At 40.2% G+C, this 27,495-nt stretch overlaps 2 protein-coding genes across 7 annotated transcripts in view; one reads left to right on the forward strand and one right to left on the reverse strand.

Moving 5' to 3' along the window:
* GANC (glucosidase alpha, neutral C) overlaps positions 1–1,223 on the reverse strand; it is a 28,177-nt gene extending 26,954 nt beyond the window's left edge. For 2 of the 4 annotated variants that reach the window (XR_014184545.1, XM_082057617.1), the window contains exon 1: positions 1,086–1,217. Coding sequence is in view for 2 of the 4 variants with exons in the window: in XM_082057617.1 (XP_081913743.1) it covers positions 1,086–1,114 (29 nt within the window). In the remaining 2 variants the exon portion in view is untranslated. Of the gene's footprint in view, positions 1–1,085 lie in introns of all 4 variants that reach the window. The other 2 variants (XM_082057616.1, XM_082057615.1) reach the window with 2 other exon arrangements.
* A 107-nt stretch (positions 1,224–1,330) lies between these two features.
* TMEM87A (transmembrane protein 87A) lies at positions 1,331–25,198 on the forward strand. Of its 3 annotated transcripts, none has more exons than XM_082057619.1 (20): positions 1,331–1,600; positions 2,662–2,719; positions 6,518–6,615; positions 7,425–7,541; positions 9,192–9,245; positions 9,337–9,390; positions 10,904–11,051; positions 11,730–11,791; positions 13,284–13,467; positions 14,315–14,414; positions 15,152–15,245; positions 15,801–15,872; positions 17,468–17,576; positions 18,213–18,271; positions 18,525–18,628; positions 18,986–19,059; positions 20,398–20,459; positions 21,693–21,748; positions 22,801–22,831; positions 23,183–25,198. In XM_082057619.1, exons 1-20 carry the CDS (start codon positions 1,472–1,474, stop codon positions 23,222–23,224), a joined length of 1,707 nt encoding a protein of 568 aa, XP_081913745.1. In that variant the 5' UTR covers positions 1,331–1,471; the 3' UTR covers positions 23,225–25,198. The 3 variants fall into 3 exon arrangements, with proteins under 3 accessions (XP_081913745.1, XP_081913744.1, XP_081913746.1); XM_082057618.1 differs by lacking the exon at positions 15,801–15,872 and adding an exon at positions 16,404–16,494 and having other exon boundaries at positions 17,445–17,576; XM_082057620.1 differs by lacking the exon at positions 15,801–15,872 and adding an exon at positions 16,404–16,472.
* Positions 25,199–27,495: the final 2,297 nt, after the last annotated feature.

The raw sequence follows: 27,495 nt of genomic DNA on the forward strand, positions 1-27,495 counted from the left end.
AGAAAATGCTTAAATGTGTTCACCAAACACCTGCTCAATGATCGGGTGACGGAGGTCCTCCTCAAGAGAGGCAAGGATTAAATAGAATGCAGACAACTGTGGTAACATAAAATGTACTGGACTTCAAACTATTGTGTTTGTAGATGGGAAGGATTTCTTACACATTTAGTTGCATGCTAAACCATTTCCTTTTAAACTTTGACAAATTGGGCAAACAACTGAATCTGTGACTGACAGAGTAGAATTTCAGCATGAGTAAATTCTTGGGGCTTTGCATTTTGAAGCCAGATCTCTCTCTGCAGTCCTTATATTACATAATACATTCCAGTAATAAGAATGGAGAAAGAGGCAGGATTGGCAGAAAGGGAGAAACGCTGCACCCTTCTACTTGCAGGCAGACTGATGAGGAAGTGAGGCTTCTGGAGTCCCTGCTGACAGCTCTGTGCTATCTCTAGGCTTGATATAACTTTTATATCTAGTAGATAACAGTGATTTTTTGGCTTGCCTGAAAAAAATGACTGTCAGTAGTGTTTCTCATCAAAATACTTCCCACAACATGCTGAGTTCTGACACACATAGACGAGAATAAGGTGTTAGGTAGAATAGAATAAGGTATTAGCACTGGCAGACAAAAAGCTGATGCTCACAAAATACTTATTAATTATATATATTGCAGATAGCAGCCATAAACACTTGGTCACAAATTCTGTGAACTAAATAGACCTAGATTACTATTAGAGACCTCACAGTAACCATATATTTAGGCAATTTAATCCTTCCCGTTTTGGCCTGAAGACACCCCATGTACTTTGGGGTTTTCACACCAGCTCTGTGGGACCGTTGGCATATTTGGCACCTCCAGCGCTGCAGCCTGTGCCCGAACGGACCCGCGCGTTGTCACATGCGCTCCCGCCAACCCCTCCCCGGGCAGGGGCAGCGGAGACAGCACCGCCACGGCCCCACACGCCGCCCCGCCACGCCCGGCGGGCTCTGGGGTCTTTCCGGGGCCGGGCCCGCACCCCGCCGTTCCTCACAGGAAGCTGTGGAGCCGGCCGGACAAGGAGCCGCTACCGGACAGCAGTTACCTGACTTCCCCCGGCGTAACCGCCTCCATGGCGGGGCTGTCCCGAGCGGCCGCCGGCGGGGAGCAGGGGTGACCGCCCGGCTGCGGCGGCGGGGCCCGGGGCCTCCCCAGAGGGACGGGCGGCAGCCGGGGACGCCCCTTCCCGTAACGGCCTCGCCTCGTTCGCGGCAGGTGCCGGCGGCCCAGGCGCAGCGCCCTGTCAGCGGGGCAGCCGGCGGGCCCTGAGCGCGGCTGGGCCGGCGATTGGCACCCGGGGCGGTGACAGCCCGGGCTCAGCCGGGGAGCGGCTCCGCCCCCGCGCCGCTCCCGCCGGCCCACGGCAGCCGCGTCCCCACACGGGGAGCGGAAGAGGCGCGGCCAGCGCGGCGGCGGCCTCCAAGCGGCGGGATGGCGGCGATGCCGCGTTCCGGGGGCTGTCGGCCTGAGGCCGTCCTGCTGCGGCTGCTGGCAGTGCTGCTGCTGGCGGGGGCGGCGGGTGCTGGGCAGCGTTCCAAATGGCGGCTCCCGGTGTTTATGGTGAGTGCGGGGAGGGTGGCCGGGGCGCCGCGCTGGGGGCTCTCTGCCCCGCAGCCGCCGAGCCAGCGGGCTGTGGCGGCGGTCGCAGCGAACGGGTGCGTGGCGGGGGTGAGAGGCTGTTGCTGCTCGGCTCGTCCACCTAGACGGGGGGAAGACGGGGGAACGCCGCGGGGACTGCGGCGGGACTGCGGCCTCTTCTGCCCCCTGTTCTGCGGTGCGACCGGGGCCTTCCCCTCCTGGGCCGCCCGTGTGTGGGGCCTGACCACGGCCGGGGCTGGTGCGTGGCCGCGGCGCCGCCTGCCCCTCTGCCAGGCATGAGCCCGCTTCGGCGGGTCAGCGGTGGCCGCAGGAGCAGGGGGGCTTCTGCGGGAAATGGTGTCGGTGAGCGGTGGGGGAAGCGTGTCTTGTCGGGTCTGCGTTGGGGCGGCTGCCTCCCCGGCTGGGGCTCGGCCTCCGTGGGGCCTGTACGGAGAGAGGTGCCCCGCGCCCCCCGTGGGGGGTCTGGCGTCGGGAAAGCTGGGCCCCTGAAACCCTGAACCGAGAGAGACGTAGGGCTCTGGGAAGGGGAAGGGATTTCCGGCACTGCTGTCGTGCCGTGCGTGGTTTAAGTTGTGTGGAGAAAAGCTCTTTTGCCTGACGTGAAACCACCTTTACTAGCCTGTGAAAGGGAGTAATGTACGTTTTCTGTGAGGCTCTTGAGCTTCAAGAACAAAATTAAAGGGTCACATTGACCATTCCTGTTGATTCTTGGAGCAAATATTTTTTTTGTTGTTGTGTAGTGCAGACCTTCTCATCAGCATGAAAATGCTAATCATTTCAACAAATGCCAAAGAAATTGATTCAGTTTTGCAGAACGAAAAGCCCCAAGCCGCTCAAGGCATCTTTAAGAGTAGGTTGAAGGGGTGGTGAAGCATGACTGGAAAATCCAGTAAGGCTGGCTCCTGATTTGGCATTCACTTTCATTACTGTATCAGCTTAAAAGTCTGAGTGAAAGATTATGTTTACTGAAGCTTTGTGACATTAAGCCCACTAATAAATTTTCCTTTTTTGTACCTTTGCAGGGGAAGAAGTTTAATTTTGGGAAGATTCTTTTCAGCAACACCACCATTTTCCTGAGATGTAAGTGGTTACAAGAGATTAACCTGTTCTCTCTGCTGTTTGACACCATCTGGGACTCAAAACACTGAGAAGTGTTAACTGTGCTGGTTGGAGTGACAACTAATCTCTTAGCACTGGATGAAGACCATAACTCTGATATGGTTGGGTGTGTTTGTGATCTGTTTAGGCTGTAGAAGAAATCAATAGTTCTGTGCAGGCCCTCTGTGGAGAGGGCAGGATGGGCAGAGGGAGCACCACTTAATCTCGAATAGCAGGTGATAAGGTGTGGGATGTGCCAAGCCCTACTGTGAGGTGTGCTTTCCCTGTTTAAGATATGGTAAATTCCTCTAGCTGGGAGATCTGGTGCTGGGTCAGGGGCTATTTGTATTGCAGAGTGACAGGAGGCAGTGCTTTTTGAGGCCCTGTTCCTTTTCAGCTGTGTACTTCTGGGAGAGGTAAGGGAACGTCATTGCATGCTATGGCAGAGCTCTCCTGAGAACTGTTGTTTCCTCCTGATCACAGTGTGTGAATATGCTACAGAGCAAATGTTTGCAGAATTCCCTTTTGTTCTTTCTGTTTATTGCTCTGGCGGGGACTGTGGGTTATGTAGGTTACTGGTCAAAGGAGAGTTTCTGTAAAATACCCTCTTATCTGTGAACATGAGGACAGCATTTAGATGGAAGTGAGATGATGTAGGTGACTTGTGGAAGTGACAAGCTGATTTAGAAGGCTTGACATCTTTTCTATCTACTTTGGGGTTGTTTGCACCAGTTCTTACTATGGTGGGTGGGAAGCTGTTTGATCTCCAGCTGTTAATTGGATAGTTACACAGGTACAGTGCTGGTAAATGCCTTTATACGCTTGTGTCAAACAAGGAAATAAAAGTCACCTTAGAGAGGATTGGTGGGATTAGTGCCTTTGTCACTTCAAGACAGTTGCTACAGTGATTGTGCTCTTTTTTTTAACTGAGAAAATTACAGTATCATGAGGATTAGCTGATGCTTCTTGATGAAATTGCATATTGTTGTGCTTTAATATGTTCTTAATTTATCGATTTTTCAGGTTTAATTTCAGATGCCAGGCCTTCTTGGGACAGTGTTTAAAATGAAATTTGTTAAAATGCCTACATTAACCCCACACGAATCTGAAATAGGAGGGTAGTGTTACAATGATTTATTAGTGACGGTCCATCATATCAGGGTTAAGTTTTTCCCACTTCTCAGGCATAGGTCAAATGCTGAGTTTTGTGGCTTGAAGAGAGACAATTCCAAGTGTCTGCATAGAAATCTGATGCTTGGGGAAAAGGAGGTGGGGTTTGAAAGAGCATTGGGAGCTCTAGTAGGTATTAGGCTTTCTTTTCTGAAGTTTAATAGGGATAGTGTATTCATACTAACATTGCATCTAAATTGTGGGTCCCCTCAGTGAAGTGTGTGATAAGTCTAATCATGAGCTGCACAGCTGAAATAGCATGAGAAGGAAGGAACGAAGGCATGGCAAAAAATAATATTTATTTGTTACAAAGTTTGTGGCAGATTTGGCAGTAAGAATTTGATCTCCTAGCTCCTGATGTAGACTTCAACTACACTGTGCAGTCAGCCTTTAAACAGGCATTAAGCCTTAAAATTCTTTAGTGAAGACACCTGTTTTACATACCAGGGCGATTAAAAGATTTACATAAAGTCTGGTAATGAATCACTGAAAGAGGAAGGAACAAAGATTGGAACTTAATTTCAGTTTCTCAGCCTAGATGATACTTGAACTGCATCTTATACTGGGAAGCTGTAACTTTACATACTGTTTCTTTTCTGTCTGTGGAAACTGGTCTCTCTTGCCTCCTGTCTGTTGCCTCTTCTGTCTGCCTTGTGGTGTTTGTCTGGACAATATGACCCTTTTTGCCAAACGTGTTTGCTCATGGGTGCTCATGTTTTTGGTGAGCACCTGCATCCTCTCTTCCACCTCCTACTTCTCTATTTCTTCTTTCCACTTCTTGATTTTTTTTTTTTTGGTATGGTGTATTGGTATCTGATGCTTTCTACTTCTGATTGGAAAGACTGCCACTGGTGTTTAGTATTGTCAGTAATTAATTTATTTTTTGTCTATTACTTAAGTGCTACTCTAGAAGGCATCCGGTTTCCTGTTGAAGGTCATGGTAGAAATCATGCTATCTGTAAATGAGTACAAAGACTGCATTTGAGTTGAATTTTGATGGTTTTGTTTGAAGGCTAGGGAACTTATATTTCCATGTTGCTGAATTCACTAAATGCCATGGATACCTTTTTCTGTCTTTTAGAATACTTTCTTCCTGTAATTTTGATGTTTGCAGGTATTGGAAGATTGTTCTAGTCGTGTCCTTTTTTACCTGTAGTTGTTGTTACTGCTGAACATAGTTTCAATAACCTTATTTTTTTTAATAACTAAAAAGGTATTCATAAGGTATTTTTGAATCCCTCTTTTTTAAAAATTATTTTTGGTAGTATGGTTTTTTGAGGTGTTCCTCATTTGATCAATTTTATCAGAAGAGCCTTTGTCTTCTAAGAATTTGCTGTCTACCCATGTCACTTTAGTGCTTGTGTTGCCTTTTAGTTTTTGTTGTGCCTTCTCCAACTCCTAGGGATATGTGGAGAAATATGTGCCTTTTTTTTTTCCTGCTTACCAGAAGGTGTCATAAGGAAACTCTTTCAGTGATTACATTCCAATATATTTTTTTTCTTTTTAAAATTAATTTTTGGTGTTAGAGACTCAGTTGTTGAATTTTTAGCTCTACATATACTTACTGTAGTAGTGTGTTTTAAAGTGGGATTATACTTACTGTAGTAGTGTGTTTTAAAGTGGGATTAGTCAGTTAAGACTCCATGGCAGGGTCTTTTTCTCATTGCATTTTTTATCTGCTGTGGTTATTAAAAGCTCTGTACATGTAACAAGTTTGTGGTTGTCTGGTCTGAGATGAATGTTGCCTGTGAAGGTGTGGGGACTTCTTAGCCACTAGAAACATGCTGGCAACTCAAAAGTGCTTTGCCATCTGTTGATGGGCAAAACCCAAACATAATCATCTGAATGGCTCTTCCAAGACTCTGAATAACTGCTGCTCATTTTGTTTATGGGTGAAGATTACCTTCTTAATGTCAAATTTTCTTCATCAGGCTTTAGTTTCAGAATGAGATTTGAAACACAGAAATCACACAGTCTTTCCAGGGGAAGAAGTCTTGCATTTTACTTCTAATGCATGTTGGTTTTTAATAAATCAAGGCGAAAAGTTGTCTTATTGCTGTTTTAGGTAGTATTGCAGCTTTGACAGAGTGAGCTAATGTATGAATGTTTTGTTTATCTTTTGGGAGTGGGGATGAATGTTGACTTGCAAAATTGGTGATGGTATTGGTATATTTACATTATCTGTGCAAATAGCCCTTAGCATTCACCTGTTCCTAGCGCTACCTGCTGTGCATCCCACATATCTTGAAAAGGGAAATACTCTTTATGTATTGTAATCACTGGGAGTCACTGCTGTTCTCCTCTTGTTTGGTATTTGCACTTGCTGAAATATCGCTGATTATCTTGACAACAAGAAGTTTCCAGGTGATCTTCAGCTCTTTAATAGAGTTATATAATGTTAAAATTGAATTCTGTTTTCGACATGCTTCTTTGTTTCACTGAACAGTAATGGATAACTTGAGGAAAATGTTTTTCTATTGTTTTGCTTTCGTTTTTGTGTTTAAAATAAATTTAATTATGGTAGTTTGGCACAGAATGAGAGGAAAAGCATGATGGGTAGAGGGTGTCTTACATGTTCTTGTCTGTGTTGTGTTTTTTTTTTTTTTTTAGTTGAAGGGGAAGAAAAATCTTGTGATCCCTCCCAAAGGTACAATGTTACTTGGTACTTAAGATATTCTGACTGCTACAATGAAGTCTTCAACTTTGGGGTAAGAATTGTGTGAAAAATCATGGGTTATGATTTTTAGGGGTAACAGATCTGAGAGTGAGGGTATTGGAGGTGTCACACTTGCGTCCTCATTGCTCTTTGGGCCTTTCCTCTGCTAGAAGGTAACAAATTTCTGGATCATTGGGAATGGAAAGGAACTGATCCACAGCTTGCCAGAATTACTGACTTTTCTGGGTTTTGGGGAAGGTGGAAGTGTTTGTCAGTATTCTTCTAAACCCAGAAGCTTAAATAAATGCATCAGCTCTAAACTGACATGTGAATTTGTGGTTGATGAAAATATTATTTACAACGGTGCTTAATGACAACAAATGGAAAAAAAATGGATATTTTCCTATTTAGTCTAAATTCTGTTATTTGTGGATGCACATTGCAAGAGTTACTCATTTGTACAAAATGTATAGTTTTTCCATCAAATGTGGTAGAACACAATTGTGCTTTTTCGTGTGTAACACCTTTTCCATGTTTACTTAAAATATTAGTTATGACAGTTGTAACTGCTAACCTAATGCAGTACTGAGGTATTTAGTGTAATAATGTAGTGTTTGTGTAGACTGGGTATTAATTCTTACTCAAAGCCTGTATGTTGGTGGTTGTGTGGGGTTTTTTTGTGTTTCTTTTTGTTTGTTTGTTTGAAGAAGAATAGTCTTGTGTGGTCTTGATGGCCTTTATCCTACTAAATTCTGTTCATGAGTGTGTGCAGATAGTGTTCTTGAGGTCTTGCAGCTGTCTACTGAGATAAATCATTTGATATATTGGATACTAACCGAAGTTCTATTCTATGCTTGGCAGGATGAACAGGCAGACTACTATTTTGGGACTACATCTGAGGAGCATCCGGGCTGGTCAGGATACTATGCTATGTCTACTGTCATCTTTCAGAATTGCTCTGAGCTATTCAGGCCTCAGGTATGGGTAGAAACTTCACAGTTTGTTCTGTTCCCTGATATAAATATACAGAGAAGCTGCTAGTTCTTGTTAGATGTGTTAGCATCCTATGTAAGTATCACTGTAGGTTGGGAGGTACTTGGTTTTATTTGTTTATGGCAACCAAACTGCAGCAATGGTTTCTTAATTTTGCTTTACTTCTGTTTTGCTATTCAACATCTGGTCCACCATGGGGGAAGAAAAAACGCAAACCACTGTAAACTTCAGTGCTTCTTTTTGTTTGTGGTTCTGTGTTCTGAATTTGTTTCACTTACGGAATGCTACTGTTAGTTGAATAGGTTATGAGTCTCTGGCAGGTGAGTGAAGCTCCCACTAAATTTAAGTTGATAAAGGACTGGCATTTTTTGCTCAGACAATGTTTTTTTATAATAATGGAAATAAGATTGTTGAGAAGTGGGTTACTTAAGCACTGATAGCAGGTTAAAAATGAAAAATAAGTAGTGCTAAAATGTGCAGTGGAAGAGAGAAAATGCAAAACAGCATAGGGAAGTAAGTAATGTGCAAACATAAGCTCTGCACCAACTGTATATCACCAGGTGAAGCTCTGCAATCATACTAATGACAATACCCATATAACATGCTGTATTTTTAAGTGGTGTACTTAAGAATTCAAGGCAAATTGTGCAGCTTGCATCTGTATTCAGCCATTTCTGATTTAGGCAAAGGGTTGCAAATACCAGATACTGGGAAATGTCTTCTAACTATTGAACCTAGTGTTGTTGTTGTTGTTGTTGTTTTGTTTTGTTTTGTTTAAGAAAAGACATACCTTAAGGTGACTTGAGAAGGGCTTTTATAATCTGCATGCCTCTAATTCCTTTGATATGCAAAGATGGCTTGGAAGGGTTTTAAAAACGTAAACTGTATGCTGCATCCTTGTTTAATAATGAGAAGTGTGAGTTCTACTTTTATGTGGTTTTATGTAATAGAAGAGATCTTGTGGGTTTATCTGTGTAACGTGAACTCGGGCTTCTGAACTGAATGTTCAGGTTGGTGAAACTGGAGTTATAAAAGTCTTAAGTGACTTTTCCTCCAATTCCTTTGAAAAGTCTTTGGAAATTTTAGCAAAATATATTCTTCTCAGGTATTAATTTCTGAAGTTTCGTAGAAATGTCTCCTTTTGATTGTTCAACTTTTTTTCTTGTGGCATAGCAGTTTCACTAGATTTCAAGTCACCATAGTTCAGGAAAGTTTGCAAAATCTGGATCTCTAATAGGCACCCACTCATCTAGAGACCTTTGTTTGCATAGACTAAGGCAGAAATCTCCAAATCCTATTTCTGACTCTGTAGGCTTTGTCTTGTAATGGACATAGCCAATAGATTCATATTTGGAAAATAAGATTAACTTCACTATGGTTGTGTTTGTGGGTCCAGTTCTGAAAATGAGACACCTGTTGTCTGAAGGGAGGAAAAGCAAGTCTCAAATGACAAAACATTAAGTATTCAAGACTCCCTCCACAAATGAACAGTCGTTTGATTTGGAAAAATGAAAGCTCTCTAATACAGCTGTTCAGAGAATCCTTCTTTATAATCAAGTTTACTGGAAGCTGCTCTGGTAATGTCATGTTAATATGAAGTGTCTATAAGTGTTGTACTTTTCTTATGTCTTGCAGATTTTATATAAAGAATTTGTTCATCCAGAGCCTCTATCACCTGAGAAACAAGAGGTAATATTTTTTTCCTTCCAATGAGTGAGTGTAGGCATGGAATAGATAATTTTGGCATACTTATTTATCTATTTTTCTGTTTTTCTTTAAGGGCTTAAAAGAGAAGGAGAGTGGAGGCAATCACACAATGGTAGCAGATAAAACTGTATGTATATTGAATTTAAACTGGCTTGGAATCCAACAGTCTTAATTTGGGGGTTTTTGGGTGTGTGTTGTGGGGGTTTTTTGTGTTGTGTTTGTTTTTTTTTTTTTTAATTTGTTTGTGTAACAAATTACTGGTAGCATTTTTGGGGATGGAGCAATTCTGTTTTTCTGACTAGTGTGTTTTTTTTTTTTTTTAGCTTGAAACTAGATAGCATTGTATGGAAAGTAGTCATTGATATGATCTACGTGGTGACTAATACTTAGAGATTACATTTGGTTTAATCTTTAACTATTCAGTCTCTTAAAATACTATACCTAACAATTTCAGTGTTTACTTTTGATTTGCAAATTTTTTTTATATTTTTGTTACATATGATGTTCAAGCCTTAACCAGAAATGATTGTCCACTTCAAACTGAATGGCCTGGATGCCAACAAAGAAAATCTGTTTAACTCCCTGTATACTTACAGGGCCATTTACCTTAAAGCTCAAACATAAATACTTGTGCGTGCAATTGTGAAATAATGTATCAATGCAACAAGAGATGGAGAGATTTTAAGATAAAATTGGCATATAAAAAAAATACCAATTTTCTTGTAAATTGACTGTGATTTTAACTAAGTCTTTTAATTTTGGTCAATATCAGCTTTTTTTTTTTTTTTAAATTCTATAGGCTTTAGTTCTTTAAGTCAAGAGGTTTCTTAAAAGAAATGCATGCTCTTAATACTGAAATTTTCTTGGAGAGGCAGTTAAAAAAAAAGTCTTTGTGGTAGTTCCGCAGTGGTCATGTGAGTGGCATACATGTAGACAGTCTTAATTCTAACCTTAAAGCTCTTGGTAAATGTTGCAGTTTCTGAGATGGCTAGAACTACTTCAGTCGTGGAATTAACAGTTCTGCATGCTGGAACTCAAAAAACTCTTTCTTTTATGGTGCAAATATTTATCTGGGCAAGGTCCTCTGTTAGTTCACTGGCAGGGTTTGGGTCTTACAGGCATGAGAACTATTGCAGGGGCAGTAATAGTTTCCACAGGAATTTACTATTATGGAAATTTACTTCTCAGCTACTTCTATTTTACGTTATAAAATTCAGCATTCACCAGGGAGCTGAGTTATATGTAGTTGTGCTGTTGCCAAATAGTTGATTTCAGGAGGAAAGTAGTATCTCCATGATGGTCTTAATGGAAACAAGGAACAGGATGCTCTGCTGAATTCTTTGTAGCTTTTGCAATACCTTTGAGATGACTCTTGCAGTAAACCAGAACTAAATTTGCACATAGGCCCTGATCACCTCCCAAGTCTGTAGGAATTCTTCTGGATTTAACAAAATGTTAAGTATTATGTCTAATAAATAGATTTAAACTTAGCTATCAAATATTTATTAACAAGTTTTAGGTCTAGGAAGAGGTGAACTTTGTTTTCACATGGAAGTTATCACTCATGTATGGCATCTACTTCTGCCTTTTCTGTGTCTTCTTGACTATGCGCTGTCTACATGTAAACATTTTATTTTCAGGCAATGAATGCTGTTATGAAAACTTGGCGAGATGGACCATATATATTTATTGTGCAAATTGGATTTGCAACTGTGAAGGGTTCTAATACGAATGTTAAAAAAATGGAGAAAACAACAGCTTCCTCATATCAAAACAAGCCTTTTACAAGTAAGATAGCTATTTATGCAGCAAGCTAAAATATAGTGCCATTTTTTATGTATACCAGTCTAAGTGTATTCTATGGCTCTTTTAATACATAATGTATGGTTTATGTGAAGTGAATAGTGTCTTACGAAAATAAATGTATTACCTACTAGAACTCTTATCATAAGAAAATAGGTGATTGTTGGTGTCTTGGAAGATCCTAAGGCTGTTGGTCTGTCAGTTTATTGATGGAAGTAAAGAAGAATCCCAAGCAGTTCAATTTTGAGGCCTGGTGTTGTGTTTCAAAGATGTCTAGACCAGCACAGTAATTTATATTAATAAGTTCAAATCATGTAGAATACAAAGATCACAATTGTCACCTTGAAATTATATTATTGTAAGTTTGAAGATCCCCTTTAAAAATTCACTTGTGTTTGTTTCGGAGTTTTCCTGTTACACGTGAATCTCCAGCACAAATTACTTTTAAGTACTGCCATGAGCTAGTTAGTAGTGGAGCGTATAATTTTAATTGCGTGCTACTAGCTGAGTGTGCTATGAGTCTTAACTTTCTTTGATTAAAGTGCAAGTGAGATTTAAAAACTGTGTGAAAATGTGGAATTTCTTATGCTTGAGTAAAAATCAGTTAAGTACTTCTTTCTTTTGGTTCTTATTCAATTTGGTTATTGGATTGTCTTTTGACAGTGACGGTGGAACTGAAGGGGCCATATGAGTATCTCTCACTTGCAGACTATCCTCTGATGATTGTAAGTAAAACAGCTTGTCTTTGACCTATGAAGTTGTCAGTTAATTTTAATCTCAAATATTCTCCTTCCATACTTTAGAAAACACAAAGCCAGTGTCTATGAAGAAATAATGTAGTGCAGGATATTTGTGGGGTTTTTTGTTGTTGTTTGGTGTTGGATTTTGTGTGTGTGTGTGTTTGGTTTGGGGTTGTTTTGTGTGGGGGGGTATTTTTGTGTGTGGTGTGTTTTTTTTTTTTTATTTGTTGGGCAAGAGTGGCCTGTAAATAGGAGAGCCTGATAGAAGTAAAAAGCCTCCAGCAGCTCTGTTGACATGTAGTTCATGGGTGTGAATATCCCCATGTGGCAGGTCCAGAAAAAGGTCTCTGTCTAAATGTTTCTGTAATGGAGCATCTGAAGTGAACTAGCATGCCTAGGTCCTTACCCTTTGAGCTGAATGGATTAATCAGGTCTGAAAATCTGTATGCATCAATAAGCTGTTCTCCTAAGGAAGGTGTTATCAGTTTGTGAAAGTTTCAATGCATTGTGCCGCTAACTTCAATGCTTGCTTGGTTTAAAAAAAATGCACCTTCTGCAAGAGGAGACTACTTGATTAATACTGACCTATATTTAACCTATGTACTTCCTGCTGTTCGTTTAATGTCTTACTCTCCTTATCCCTCTTCTTAATCTCAGTGTCCTCTGTGAAAACTTAACTTGCTCTCGTATGGTGCTGTCATTTAGAAAATTCAGCACTGACTAGCATTGTCAAGCTTATTGTTCACTGTAGGAGATGTGTACCCTGAAAGTTCCTCTGAAGCAAGTAACATTGGACTGGAAAAAAAAATCCTGCAAAATGATAATATTTAAATGGATATCTGGGTCTCCTTTTAAATTTCAGATCTTTGGTTGAACTAAATCTTGGTCAAAAATTGAGTTTGCTGGAAATAAACTTTTGAAAGAAACTGTCAAATTGTTTAAACAGAGATATTACAACCATCAGTTGTTTGTAATACCTCTGTTTAAACAATTTGAGAGTTTCTGTTCTGGTCTTCTGGGGAATGGTGTGTAAAGATGACTTGGAAGTGTATATGCAGAGTACTGTAAAGGTATGATGAAGTTAGTAATAGAATAATATGTGAGAAGGTGCAGGGTTTCTAGTACTCAATGATTTGCCTGAACTCTTATTTGAGTTTTTGAAAGCTAGTAGCACTTGATATCTTCCATAGAAAAATTGCCTGTGATTAAATTGGCAGGCTAATCTTCGAGAGAGAAATTGCTCAGAAATTCAATTACTCTGTTTTCTTTTGTTGGCAGTGAGAAATTAGACTGTCATTGTAAAAGAATCTAGAGAAGACAAATGAAACAATGCTTGTTTCTAGTCTCAGCTCTATATAAAAACTTGAAAAGCTGCTGTACTCAGGGAGAAAATAGAGCTGTCTTACAGTTATGGAATAGAAAGAAGGCAATTATTTTTCTGGGTCTAAGGTTGTTATTTCTTCTTTTTGTGTAACAGTTTTTCATGGTGATGTGTATTGTGTACGTATTCTTTGGGGTTCTGTGGCTCGCATGGTCTGCATGTTACTGGCGGGATCTCCTGAGGATCCAGTTCTGGATTGGTGCTGTTATCTTCCTGGGAATGCTCGAGAAAGCAGTTTTCTATGCAGAGTTCCAGAATATCCGCTACACAGGGGAATCTGGTAGGTAGCAGTTGCAACTTGCAGCTTAATTGATGGGATGTAGCACTAATGGCTTATACTAAATCGGAGTGACATGCATATTAAGTATATGATTACTTGAGGGTTGTTTGAAAACAAAGAACAGGGAACCAGAATTTCTGCATTTTTTTAATATATTGTAAATGTGATGATCTGTGCTTTCCTAAAGCTAAAATGCTGTTGCTTCTCTGACTCCTGAGTGTAGTGTCTTGGGATATAAAATGGTACATTCTGCAGAGTATTCACTGCAGTGCTGGCTTGAAGTTTAAAATAGGGCTTCTGAAGTGTAGCTTGTAATTAATTTCTGACAGTTGGTGTTGGCCTTGGAAAGAGACTTTGAAACTCCTTGCTCAACATGACAGCATTGCAGATGACTCTTGGTATTCAGCCCATAGTCTGACAATCCATCTTAAGTGATTATCCCCACATAAAACTTTGGGACTTTGGTTTTGAGTTTTTAGGATGGATACATTCAAATGAAACTCTGCAAGTAAAACTTTGTTAGGACTTTGTTAATTGGCCACAGCCACAGTATAGAAGATTTGGATTGACTTGTTTGGAAGATCATCCAGGCTGATCTTATGTATAAATGTTTTATGGATCATTTATTCTTCACTTTCTAGGGATGTAAATATTTTTCAGTAGCTTTTTTATGTGAAGTGACCTACCTTTTCAGAAAGCTTACTCCAGATGTAGGTAATAAAAAGATTATTACACTTTATAGCCCGCTTTCTGAAAATAACGATGTCTGCTCTCGTAATACAATTGCATGCAGTAGTTAAAAAATTATATTTTTATAATGTAGCTTCTTCCTCTTTGCTTTTGGCAGTTCAAGGAGCAGTAATACTGGCAGAACTACTATCTGCTGTGAAGCGCTCATTGGCTCGAACTCTGGTCATCATAGTCAGCCTGGGATATGGCATAGTCAAGTGAGTAATTCTGTTAATAGGTTTGTTGTGTTCTGTCAAAAGGCTTTTCACTGTTGTTTTGTAATAACTTAGTGCAGTATTCATCTCCCTGTACTTGGCTCTTAAAAGGTAGGTGCTTTAGTTGAGTGCTATAAAGGTCTGGACTTCTTCACCAATCAAGAGAGACATACAGTTCCATACGGTGATTGCTTTTTTTCCCACCTCCTTTTGTGTACCACTGTTGGGTAGGTTTATTAATGGCTGTTGAGATACTCCATTGACTGGAATGGGTGCTTTATATGCCTGCCTTCTGGGTAAGGAGGAGCTTGTAGAAATAGGGGAGGTCAAGAATCACCGATGGGGAGTGGATCTGCTTTAGGAGGCTTCTGCTGCCAAGATTGCTGCTCATTTGTCTGTCCCCAGCTGTATTCAATGGTAAAACAATGTGTGGTAGTGGAAGCTTCTAGTGAGTGTGGGTGTGCTGGGGGAACCGGTGGGCTGCAACTTCTTGAAACAGTCATAAAAAGCTAAACAGGTTAACTAGAAAACAGGACCGTTAGCAGTCTTTCCTTTAGTCACATCATACCATAAGACAAAATGAATAGTAAGCTTCGAGCACCATAATCAAACTATATCTGCATGTAGAAGTGGCTTGTCACGAGGACCTTTTATTCATGTGCTTTATGCTAGACTCAAATTGATGTGACTTCACTTTTTTTTCCCCTACTTAATCTAAATTCCACTTTGTTTTTCTACAGGCCTCGCCTTGGAGTTACTCTTCACAAAGTAGTTATGGCTGGAGCCCTGTATCTATTATTTTCTGGCATGGAAGGTGTTCTTAGAGTCACAGGGGTCAGTAATAACTACTTGAATTCTCCCATATGCTACAGATACTCCTGGCTTTATTTACTTATGTGCTAAGGGAAAATTCTAGGACTGTGCTGGAAGAAGGAAATAGACAGTGAAGTAGTTCAACTCTGAGACTGTGGATATGGATTATTGACAACTATTTTGTCTTTTCTATTTATCTGGATGTAATTCTGTGTACTTTGAAATAATTCTAAGAGATTAGTCAGGTTTCAGACACTATACTCTGCTTGGACCCTTGTGTCTAGTATTTTGGGTTAAGTGGAGCTAGTTGCAGACACAAATGTACAGCTTGGGTTACCTGGCCATGAGTCAACAAACAAAACAAAAAACCCAAACCGCAACAACACAACCAAATCCAAAACAAAGAACACCCAACCACCACCACTTCAGTTTTGGAGGCTGTACCTTGGGAAATGCATGTGAGTGGTGCTGTTACTTGATTCATTAAGAAGTGCATCTTGGGTTGTAGATTTGTTGTTCTGTTTTGGTATTTTGGGATGAAGTATTTAACATGACATCTATTTGGTACTTTTTCAGTTTTTCTATGACACTGTGGCTCTGATAGCAAACTTGGCCCTGTCCATGATTGATGCCTGTATTATTTTGTGGATATCCTTTCATAAACTATAGAGTGTTACATGCTTATTCACAGCTTATTATTTCTGCCTAATACTTGAAGGAATAAAAGGTGATTTGCTTGTTTCAGTTGGGACTTTGACAGTTTTTGATGCACACACAAAGGCAATTTTTGCCACTTTCAGTCAGTGTTATGGTTGCTAGCGCATAGTGCAAAAGATTTAATTACTACATCTGTAATAAGGTGACTGCTAGCTTTCTGTGATGGAAGTGCACATCATCACAGCACTCTCCTCAGCAGAGGCTGCTTTTGATGGTGCCAGGTTGACTTAATCTGCAAAACTATTTTTCATCATGCTGGTGGAGGACTGAGAAATGATAGTATGGTATTGTCAGTTCCCCTCTGTGTGTTGGCTTTAACTCTTGGTTCAAATTCTCTGCTTCTGTAGTAGAACTCAGAAGCATTGTGGTGGAGTATTTGTGGTTTCTTATAAAATAGCCTGACCCTTCTCACTTCTTCTGTACCTTTCAGTTTGTTCTTATTGGCTCTCTCTTTGTCTCCAGGCCCAGAATGATCTTGCCTCCTTGGCTTTTATTCCCCTGGCTTTCCTAGATACTGCCCTGTGCTGGTGGATATCCTTCACTATTTTACTTGGTGGGGTGTGTTTTCTTTCAAATTTGTTGGTTTTTTTGGGGGGGAGTCTTTTTGGCTGAACTTCCTTTTAAAATCTTCTCAAAGTATATGTTCTTTCTACTTCTGGTAAAGTTAATAGAACCTATCTGATTGAGTGTTCGGGTAAGCTTCTGCTACAGGCAGTGCAAGTAAAACTAGGTAACTAGGAGATGTGTTAGAGCAGCTCCTGAACATAGACTTGTTAAGTCTGTCATCAGTCTCTGTTGAAGTATGAAATTAATTTGTTCTAGTGCAGCACTGTAACAATACCATATTAGTAGCATTTGGAGAACAGACTCAGTTTGGTTTTGGGAGAAGCTTTCTTAGCAACATCAAACCTAAAATTCTTTCTGTAAAATGTGAACTCATCTTGAAGTTGTTAGGTGACAAAATGGGGCAGTGTTAACTTTTTGGTTTCTTAACATAATACATCTGAACAACCATAATCTTGTGTGGCTTCAGCAACTGCTGTCAAATGCCGAACTCTAAGCCATGTATAGCAAAATCCCTATGAAGGGATTTTAGTGAAAGTCAGTCACAAAACTATTTAAAATGTGAATAGCTTGCTGCCCTGCCATGACAACCCCAATTCCCTCCTATTGTGAGGTGTATGCACAGTCTAATTGGATTTTAACTTCTAGTTCAGACTTGATTTTCCATTTATGAGAAGCACATGTGACACTTTTCTGGAGGAACAGGCCATAGTCCAAAATAGGTGCCTGGATACCATCTTTGCGTGACAAGACTTCTAGGTTTAGGTGACTAAATAACATGGAAAGAATGGATCCTGCTCTTTGACGTCTTTGCCATAGGATGAGCTTTTCTTCTACTGAGTCTGGTTTATGGTTTTGGAGGGCTAAGTGTGTGAGTGGGAGAGCTGTTGGTCATAAGATCTGTGTCCTCCTAAGTCTGTGACCAGCTTGTCCTTTCAGACGCTTTCCTTGACTTGCCATACATATTCATCAGCTTAACTCAAACAATGAAACTGCTAAAGCTTCGAAGGAATGTTGTGAAACTCTCTTTGTATCGGCACTTCACCAATACGCTCATCTTGGCAGTAGCAGGTAAGCAGAACATTATGTTAATCAAATAAGAGCACTTGCCATTTCCATATATGACTTGATTTGATCACTAAAACAGATATTTGAGTTTGGTGCTTTTTCTGTAAATGCAGTCAAAATACCTGGTATTTCTAACACTTGATCAATTTCTAATAGTGGGTCTATGCCAAGTGTTATGTTGATGCTTCAGAGGCAGTGGATTATTAGTCCTGATGTTTGTAAGATTGGTAGTTCTATGCAGCTCCTCTAACAGAGGAAGCATTCAGGCAGACAGATGGTTCAGTTACTTCAAGGTGGGCTGTATTTGTCAGCTGATACCGTGACACCATGGTTTGGAGGCCAGCTGAAAGTAATATAAGAATAGTCAGTAGGGATGAGGAGTTGGCTAAATATCTCATACTTGATTTATGCCTTGTGTCTCAAAAGAATTAAGAGCAAAATATACTTGTCTGTGTGTAAATTACTGTATAAAGTCAGTGCAATAAATCAATCACTTGTTTTCTAAAACTAATAAGTTGGATTCCAGGAATTCACAATTTAGGTCTTTGCCTTTTGTTTGGGAAACACAGTCCTGTTAGCAGTATATTTGGATTAGCATATGTTGTAGTAATAAGCAGCTTGTTTGTTTTAATATTGCAGCATCTATTGTATTTATCATCTGGACTACCATGAAGTTCAGGCTGGTGGACTGTCAGTCGGTGAGTTTGTATTGAACGCTTTCTGCAGTTGCTGTCTCTTGATAAATTTACATTTGGCAGTGTAAGACGTGAGATTGGGCATTCTGGAACAGATTTTTCTGTGGATTGTGTCTAGATTAATATACCATACGCTAAAATTCTTGTGGACAATGAGCCTCTTTGTGGGATGCCTGTAGTTCACCTTTGGAAAGAGCTGAGGACACAGAGTCTCTTTCTTAACTTTTTCTACTTGTGCTACTGTTTTCCTTGACAGGACTGGCAGGAGCTATGGGTGGATGATGCCATCTGGCGTTTATTGTTTTCAATGATCCTCTTTGTCATCATGATTCTGTGGAGACCATCTGCTAACAACCAAAGGTTCGACTTTTCTTACCTCTTTCTAAAAATACTGGTTTTTGGGATTGCTTGTTTATCCAAAGAAGTACTGGCAGGTGATTTTTAGTTGCTGTACACCGATCTGTAAGGATATTGAGCAGTGTGTGTAGGGGCTTGAGGAAAACTAGGTGTAGGAAGTCACGTAAGTAAAATTAAATCTGTTCTTGCTGGTGAACTTATTCAAAAAGAAGTGACTTAAACTTTTGATTACGTAGTTTAGTGTAGGTCTTAAAAACAAAGAACTACACAGAATAATCACGTCATGTGAATGTTAGGGTAATAGATCTCTTGGGTGGCAAGAAGTATTCTAAGATGGCTTTCATTCTTTCCCTCCTGAAGGTTTGCTTTCTCACCACTCTCTGAAGAGGAGGATGATGATGAGCAGAAAGAGCCAATGTTAAAGGAAAGCTTTGGTAAGAGACAGTTTTGTGTTTTTTTTTTTTCCCCCACCTAATTTTGGTGTTGAAGAGACACTTCTGTGGAGGGAGTTCTCTTGTTCTGTTGCCACAAGTTCATTACTGCTGTAAAAGCAGAGTTGGTGCCTCCCCGTTGCCATTGATTTATGCAGTTGTAGAGGAAACACAGGTTTTATGTTTAGTGTTCACCTTGAATGTTTAATTCTGTGCTTTTCTGACGACTCCGAACACACTCCTAACGTTGTGGTTGCTTTACCATGTCAAATATGTCAAGTCATGGGTTTGGATCCAGTCATGATAACAAGGATCTCTTGGATATTGTTGCTGGACACTGGCTTAGTTTGCAGTTCTCTTTTAAAATCCAGTTTAAGAATTTTCATTTATTATCTCTTCTCTGAACTCTGCATTTGTCTTCATTTTCCATACAGGGCCTAGTACAGGAATGTCCACTGTAAACAAATGGATGAATATGAAATTACATAAGAATGAAAGAGTCCTGCTCTATAACACTAGGTTACATCTTTCACTCTTCTCACGTCCCTCCTACTATAAAACCCTCTCTTCCCTGCCTCCTAACTCCCTACTTTGTCTATTGCCCTTGAAACACTATTGTGTAAAAGATTGTGTGACATATCCACTGCTGCTGTCTGTCCACAGATCAGTCCTGTGGGTATAGGTCAGTGCTGTTTGACTTGGTTAGGAGCTGAGGAGTGTGCCATCGCTTAGGTGCATTTGCCAAATCAGCCGTACCTGGCTGTCTGCCAGGCTGGGAGATGCACATTGCCTTTCAGCTTTGAAGTCAACCAAGCAGCTGGTCAGCAGTCAGTAGGTAAAATAAATTGGGGGAGTTCCATGTGTCTCAGAACAGTTGAGGCTGGAGGAACCAACTGGAGGTCATGCTGTCCAAAGCCCTGCTCAAGCAGAGTCACCTAGAACAGGCTGCCCAGGACTGTGTCCAGATGGCTTCTGAGTTACTCCAAGGATGGAGATTCCACACCCTCTTTTGGGCAACTTTGGTTTTGGGTTCTGTGCCACTTATGTCTGGCTTAAAAAAAAAAAAAAAAAAAAAACAAACAAAAAACAAACAAACAAACAAACAAAAAAAAACCCCTAGAAGTTGATATTTCCTAGGTAAGACTGAAAATTCAGGAAAAACTAGGTACTCCAGCTGTTATGAAAAATACTGCAAGCCTTTTAAAGGGAAAGCACTGTCTTAATGATTAACTCGTCTGTCTCTTTGGATTTGATGACATATTCTGAACACTCACCAGTTTCACTTACAGTATATGAACAATTATAGTTCAGTTATACTAATCTTTTTTTTTTCCTTTTCAGAGGGAATGAAAATGAGAAGTACAAAGCAAGAACCAAATGGAAATGTAAAAGCAAACAAAGCTGTGAGTATCTCCTCTCTACCTCAAAGGATCTAGATCTGTCTCTCTTGTTTGTTTGCCCCTCAGTACTAGCTCACAAATATGCAAAGTGTTCAGCCTATAAATGTGAGTTTCCTGGTTTACTTCAGAATGGGAGTGGATCAAAGTATCATATGTTTACAGTACTTCTGAAAATAAAGTAAATACAGGTTTTTCATCACATTTCCCGTAGGTGCAATGGAAGCTTTAGAATTCAGTCAGTTCTTTAGGAATGTTTGTACAATCCAGTATAGAGAGAACTGCATAAAGTTATACTCTGATAATGAGTAGTACATTATTTTAAGAAGTTTTTCAGGCTGAGAGGGAGGCTTAGCCATATTTTAAATAGATTAATTGCCTTCTAATTTTGAGGTTTGTGATTCATTACTCGAATTGAGCGATGTGTATATTATTATGTACCTACCAAAATAGTTTCAGTGGAACATTTTAAATATATTTGCATTTTTTCAATGTGGCTTATAAGCAGATGTGGTTTCACATTCAGGTAGGAGGTAGAAAATGTCTTGGAATCTTTTCATGGAATTCATGCATAAATTTGAAAGTAGAAAGGACCTGTAGGAATTCCTGATAATAGCAGTAATATTTTTGTTGTTAACATGTTTTTTTCTCAAAGGTTGGTTGCAAGTATACTGATCTGAGGATAACATGAAAATAAAACTTTTGGTTTTGGGGATAGGAGATCAGAAAGGATCGGTTCTCCAACTTCAAAACAAGTGTGCTTGTGTTGTGAATTAGAAAGTGCTCATTAGATAGAAAAGAGATATCCTGACAACAGTTTAATTTACCTTTGCAGAATCTCTCTTTTAATAATAATTTTTCAGCTAGAACATATTCTAAAGATAATGTTCTTTTGCGGGAGACTAAACTAGATTATGTAAATAACTAAAGTGTCCTGAGGGCCTGCTTTGTCTAGTCACCATTAGACTATCAGAGTTGGCAGTAAGTTACAGGTGGTTTGGGTTGTCATTGTTGTTTTTTTCCCTTGGAATGCGTTTTCTGTAATTCAGAAATCAAGTTGAAGATGTGTTTGTGTTGGTTGTGTGGGTTCGATTGTGTGATTTTTGCTTTGGTTTGTTTTTTTTAACTTACTTTATAAATACATTGGTTTTTGTCAAGTAGCCTGAGAAGAAAAAGGCTTGCCCGTGATGGCATTTTGGGAAAACTGACTCTTTTTCCATTTCATTTCTGTACTTGTAGCAGGAGGATGACCTGAAGTGGGTTGAGGAGAATGTTCCTTCATCAGTGACAGATGTGTGAGTATTTCTATGGTAACAATAAAAGCAGGTTCCTTGGACACAGGAACACAAATACATTAGAATGCCTTATATGCTGTACCTACATGAGCAGATACTGAGTTCAGTCTGGAGCTGGTCTCTGACTTTTTAGCCTGTTTCTGCTTGGCTTTATGTAATGTGTCAGACTTAGAGTTCATGCCATTTGAACACATTCTGACGTAAGGAACATGGTCTCTGACTGTGAAACCATGGACTGATTTGTTTGCATTTCACTGAAGCTAAAACTACGTAAATACAGAAAAAAGAACAAGCAAACCCTTGCCTTCTGTTTAGAGCCCTGAAAATTCCTTTGAGTATCTTGCAAAATGAGAACCACTGAATAATTCCATTTACTTCTCAACAGTATTTGCAATGTCTGAGTCATTTTTATGCTTCTGGTAATATAGTCAACTATGTAGGCAGTTCATCTCTATTCTGCTTTTAATAAGTTTTACATCCTAAAAATGTTAGTGTCCGTGTCTAAATTTTTCTAGCAAAACAGAAGTTCATAGATTGTGTTCACAAATCTGAACAGATAATTTTGGCAGAGGCTCTGGATTTAAGTACAAAACTCTGCTTGAAGCTAAAGACAAGAAACCAGGGGAAGCTTCAAGAGGATGAAAAAGTACTTTTTTCTCAATTGAATTTGTTTTTCCCAGTTCTGGTATTTATGTTTTGAAGAAAGGTGGGATTCCTCTAGAAAACAAGGACTAGATTGGTACAAGATAGGAAAGGGCACTTTGAGGTAGTCTGCTGCAGAGTCTTCTGTTCTTGAAAGTATGTGGATCAGGGTTGCGAAGAGATCAGATCCCAATACACAAATGGAAGGTCTGTTGTAGCTGCGCAGTCTGTGGTACCAGTGTATCTTTCCCTAATTTGTCTGTTTCATCAAAAGGTTGATCTTCATTATTTTTCTCCTGTGCCCTAAAAAGCTTGAGGTGCAACATAAGGCTGAAAATGATTGTCAGTAATATGCTTGCAGTAGGTTTTCCAATTCTCTTAACTTTTTTTTTTTCCCCCTCCCTCTGCAGTGCTCTTCCAGCTCTTCTGGATTCAGATGAGGTCAGTAAACAGATCTTCAGTTCAAATTAGTCTTCTGACATGCCAAAGGAGTCATGAGTCAGCTGTTAAGGACTTGGCTTGTTAGAACTGGGCTCTCTGATCTTGCCAGTGCAGCAGTAAAATACTGTGAGGTGGGGAAGGACAGCGGGGACAGCTATTATACAACTTCTTAGAGTACAAACACATTCTAAATACATATTCTAAAAGAAGTGGCATATCTGTCGTGCAAGTTGGACTCCTAACTTAAAATGCATATGTATGTGCATTTGTTGTGATCAAGCATACCACCTTATTTCTCAAAAATGGAAACCTATTGGGGAAAATGACAACACTGGTTATTTTATTTTCCAGGAGAGAATGATTACACACTTTGAAAGGTCCAAAATGGAATGAAGGAGAAGCTTTTTGTTATTGGAAGTGGAGACACCTCTTTTAAAGTTGCTTGGTGGATCAAGTGCATTCTGCTGATTTGTTTCTTGATCTCGGCCTTGGAAGTTTGATGCTTTATTGTCATGAGGGCGTCTTGCTGTGGAAGAAGCTCACAAGGACATTATAAACCTTTTGGAAATTTGAATTTACAAAGTTGCTGCAAGTTTGGATTTTTAAGCAATTTAAATGTGTACTATTCCAGCACCTTCTGTAACTTTTCAAATATTTAATCTGTGAAACTAAAATTCCTAATGTCTGCTTGAGGAGTTTATATTTCAATGCTACAATTGACAATTAGAGGTGAACTGCCTGTACATTTTTGGGGTGAGGGTGGGGACAGAAACAAGCACTGAAGAAACAACGGACCTGTTTTCTGGTAGATAATGGCTATGCCATGTCATGCGTCCAACATGAATGAGAGGTTTTTAGAGAAGCGCCTGTTAATGAAGAAAATTAAAAGATGCCAGAAAGGAAATATTTAGAAAAGTTACAGTGATATGAGTTTTTAACAAAATCAAGTGCAATTTTATTCATAACACTGTGTAAGAAAGATTTTCTATTTTAAATGCCATTGACTATAGGTAACAGCTACATAGAGCTAACACGTGCTGTTGTGGCACATCTCATTGCTGGCAATGTGGTGGATGCCTGGAAAAATTATTTGCCCCTACCTTCCATGTGTTGCATGATTTAATTAATAAAAACAATAAAACCAGCAACAACAACAAACAACAAAACTAACAACCACCATCGCCAGACCCACTCCTGCAGTGCTTCACAAGTGCTTGACTACTCCTGTTAGGAGATATTAGCCACACTTTTCAGCAGAACTTTTCTCCCTGCACATGTAACATCTTCCACAGGGAACTGTGAGAAGATGACATTGCTTTCCAGAGGGTGCAAGCACTGCTTACCTTACTTGAAGGAGTCTTTGATGGGACTATACCATGCTGGGATAATTCTGTTCCTGGTGTCTGTTGAGAATTGCCTCCCATGTAGGTGATTGATGATAGGCTTTCCTGTCCCATTTGGTCCCTGTGGCCAAGAGGTACTCTGAGATCACTGTGTTTCTTTCCAAGTTGACAATTTCTGTTCTATATAATTTCTTTTTTATTCTACTTTTCAAATGAAAAAGAGCTTTTGGACAGTGTTCTGTTTTTATTCTGTCCTTGGCTGTAGAGGCTTCACTTGCAATAACTTACACATGGAAACCCATTGTGGATGTATGACAAAAGCTCTAATTAGGGTTCACAACCTTACAACTGATAATGACCAGGCAAGCAGCAGGACAGCTGGACTTCTGGGAGCTGATGTGGCTGCTGCTGGAATGGCACAGGGAGTCAGCTTTTCTGGTTTGTCACTTGTAGCTATGTCAGCAGAAGTGAACGTGTGCCTGTACTTTGTTCATTCCACTGTAAGGTCTGGTAGCTTGGCTCTAGTTCATCTTTACCAGCAATTTATGCTGAAATGTGGCACTTTACAGTAGAGTAGCTGAGGCACAAGTGTGTAGTATCTTTGCTAGCTGTGCCATGGGGGCAGCAAACCCTCAGAGGATGGGCAGAGAAAAAAAATTGTGGCTGTAACACCTCAGTCTGCCTCTGCAAGGTTGCTGAAGCTCTTCTGCCATCTCCTTCAGGCCACACGTAGAATTGTTAATTAGCGAACACTCCTAATTTGCTATGCTTAACTGAAATAGATGAAACAAAGGTTACCTCCATGTCCTTTTGGGGAGAAGAAATTTTGTGAAATAAAGCTACACAAAGCTCTCTATTTAATGGGGTTTTTTTTTTTTGTTTGTTTGCCTTTAATAAAGTCCTATTGTTTTGGGTTGTTCGGGGTTTTTTGAGACAAATAGGGGAAAAATGTTCTCTCCTGGAAGCACAAAAGAAGTTTGTATGTACTGTTTAATAAAAGCTAGGCAAAGAGTAGAAAGGCTTACATTGTGTCCTTCCACTTTCTTACTACCTGTTCTCTCATGTGAGAAGGTGTTAACATCCTGACAAAGCTCCCTCACTGTTCTTTAACACTTTATTGCATTCCTGATAGCTCTTTTTTTTTTCTTGTTAAGCTTGACAATACAATGGAAATCTGTCATTTGAAAAGTGAAAGATCTGAACAGTTTAATAAGTTAAAGACTAGAATAAATGTAGTAGCAGTATGGTGCTTTCAGCCTCCAACTACACTGATCTTGGGCAGTCTTCCCTGCTTTCTGCCCTCCTGTCCCTGTAGTAACTTCCATCAGTATTTGAAGTTGTTCTGAATTCTGCAGTGGCTTGTTGCTCCCTTAGATTCATGTTCATGTTTTTCCACTTGTGTGGCAGAGTTTCTGTATCCTTGGAAGGCAGCATCAGCTTCCTAGCATGCAGCAGGCACATGCTGTAACTTTATTTGTAATCCCATGGAGAACTTGCATTGGAGCCCAGTTCCCACAGTGTCATGTGAGCTATGGCACACACGGGTGCTGCTGCAAGCAGAGCTGTGGAAGAGGTGGCTAAAAGCAGCAGATGAGATGGGGGTGAGGAGCCAAGAGTATGCATGTGAGGGAGCTGCAGCAACGTGGCCCCTCCCCTGACAGCACCTTTGGTCAAAGGTGTTGGTTCTGCTAAGCAGATCTTTGCCTCTCCTGCTTCCTGGTTTTGCTCCTGAAGATGTGTGGGCTCCATGATCTGTCAGGAAAGCTTTGTCAGCAAGCTAGCTTGCTTGAATGCATGAAACCAGAAATCCTGCAGCATTGTTACCTTTAATTATGTAGACAAGGATGACAATTCAAATTTATACCTGTTCTTTCAAAATGGGTATTGTAATTTTAAAACAAATTGTACAGACTACTCTGAAGACTTAGTGAGCAAAAGGGAGAAAATGTCTATTCTTAGGTTTGAGATCTGCAGAAGATTTTAGTGACAAGAATAGTGTGTAGAAGCTGAATTTTCTTTAGGAAATTTGTCTGCTGACTTCAGATATCTTTAACAAGCTGTTCCTAATTGAGATAATGCTCTTCTTGTAGGAAAAAAATAAATGCCTCTCAGGAATACAAATACAGAGGGAGCTTTTTAGAGTCCTCACGCCTGGTTAGTTCTGTGTGTGTGGATGTTTATTTGTGATAAGCAGCTGTGATATTACTGATGCAGTTGTTATAGCATGTGCATGCTGTGCAGAAAACTGAAAACAAAATAATAGTGAAGAAGATGTTGTTTCATTAGAGTAACAAGATGTTTCTGCTAGAACTGCAAAGGAGGGACTGAGTAGCAAGAGATGACATGGCAGGGTAGAGAAATGCAACAGGCTTGATAGGCACAGAGTGAGTCAGGATCACAAGACCTGGGGAAGGGAAGGTCTTATTCCACAGATGTAGGGGTATGTGCCTTTGTGAGCTTTTAAAAAATCATTCTGTTCCCTTTATACGGTATTTTGTGTTGTATGCTACAGGAAAAGTATGCTACTTCTCTTTTTAGAACCTGAAGAGACCAATGCCTTGCACTTAATTTGCACTCTGGTAGAAATGAATTACAGCCATTTGCATGTGAAGTAATTATTACCTGGTGTTATTGAACCTTACATTTCACTAAACTGGTGCTGTGTTCCTCTTTCCTTTGGTAGGGGATCCTAGGTTAAGGAGACTAGATACATGCCTGAGACATATCTCCTTTGGTGATTTGCAGTTCTGGTATCTGCAAAGGGATGTGACTGAGCACAGTTCTGTGCTTCAGTAAGGTTTCATTCCTGAGCAGGAAAGAAGTTGGATGCCAGAGTACCAGTGCTTGTTCTCCCATTCCTGTGCTTCCATCTTCCAGCACAGAGCGTCCTCAGCCTGTTTTCTAAACCAGTGGTCTCTGTTGGTGAAGATGCTCAGAGAGCTTAGCACCATGTGCTTGTTTAGGGCGTTTAGCAGTTAGGTCAGCGGTGGTGAATGTTGTGCTTCTCCATAGCCAAAGTAAATGCAACTGTGGCCTGCTCTAGAAGGGACAAAGTCATAAGTAAAGATTTCCTTCTGGAGATTGAACTTAATTGGCCAAGTTCATTAAAGTAAAATTTAGGACCTTTGAAAGTAGACGTTTACTTGCAAGAGGTGTTTTGCTGTTCTCGCCGGTCACATAGGTCACTATTTGCAGACGGTGCCTTTCCTGCCTGCTGCGGTTTGTGTTATCAAATGCCAGCCTGCCGCCTCTGGCAGTGACGCTCCTGTGGGAAGACAAAGTGAGCGTCTTACAGCCCATCCCCTCTCCGGGCGGCTGGAA

The sequence above is a fragment of the Streptopelia decaocto genome (genome assembly GCF_964273445.1).
Source record: "Streptopelia decaocto genome assembly, chromosome: 7".
Lineage (NCBI taxonomy): Eukaryota > Metazoa > Chordata > Aves > Columbiformes > Columbidae > Streptopelia > Streptopelia decaocto.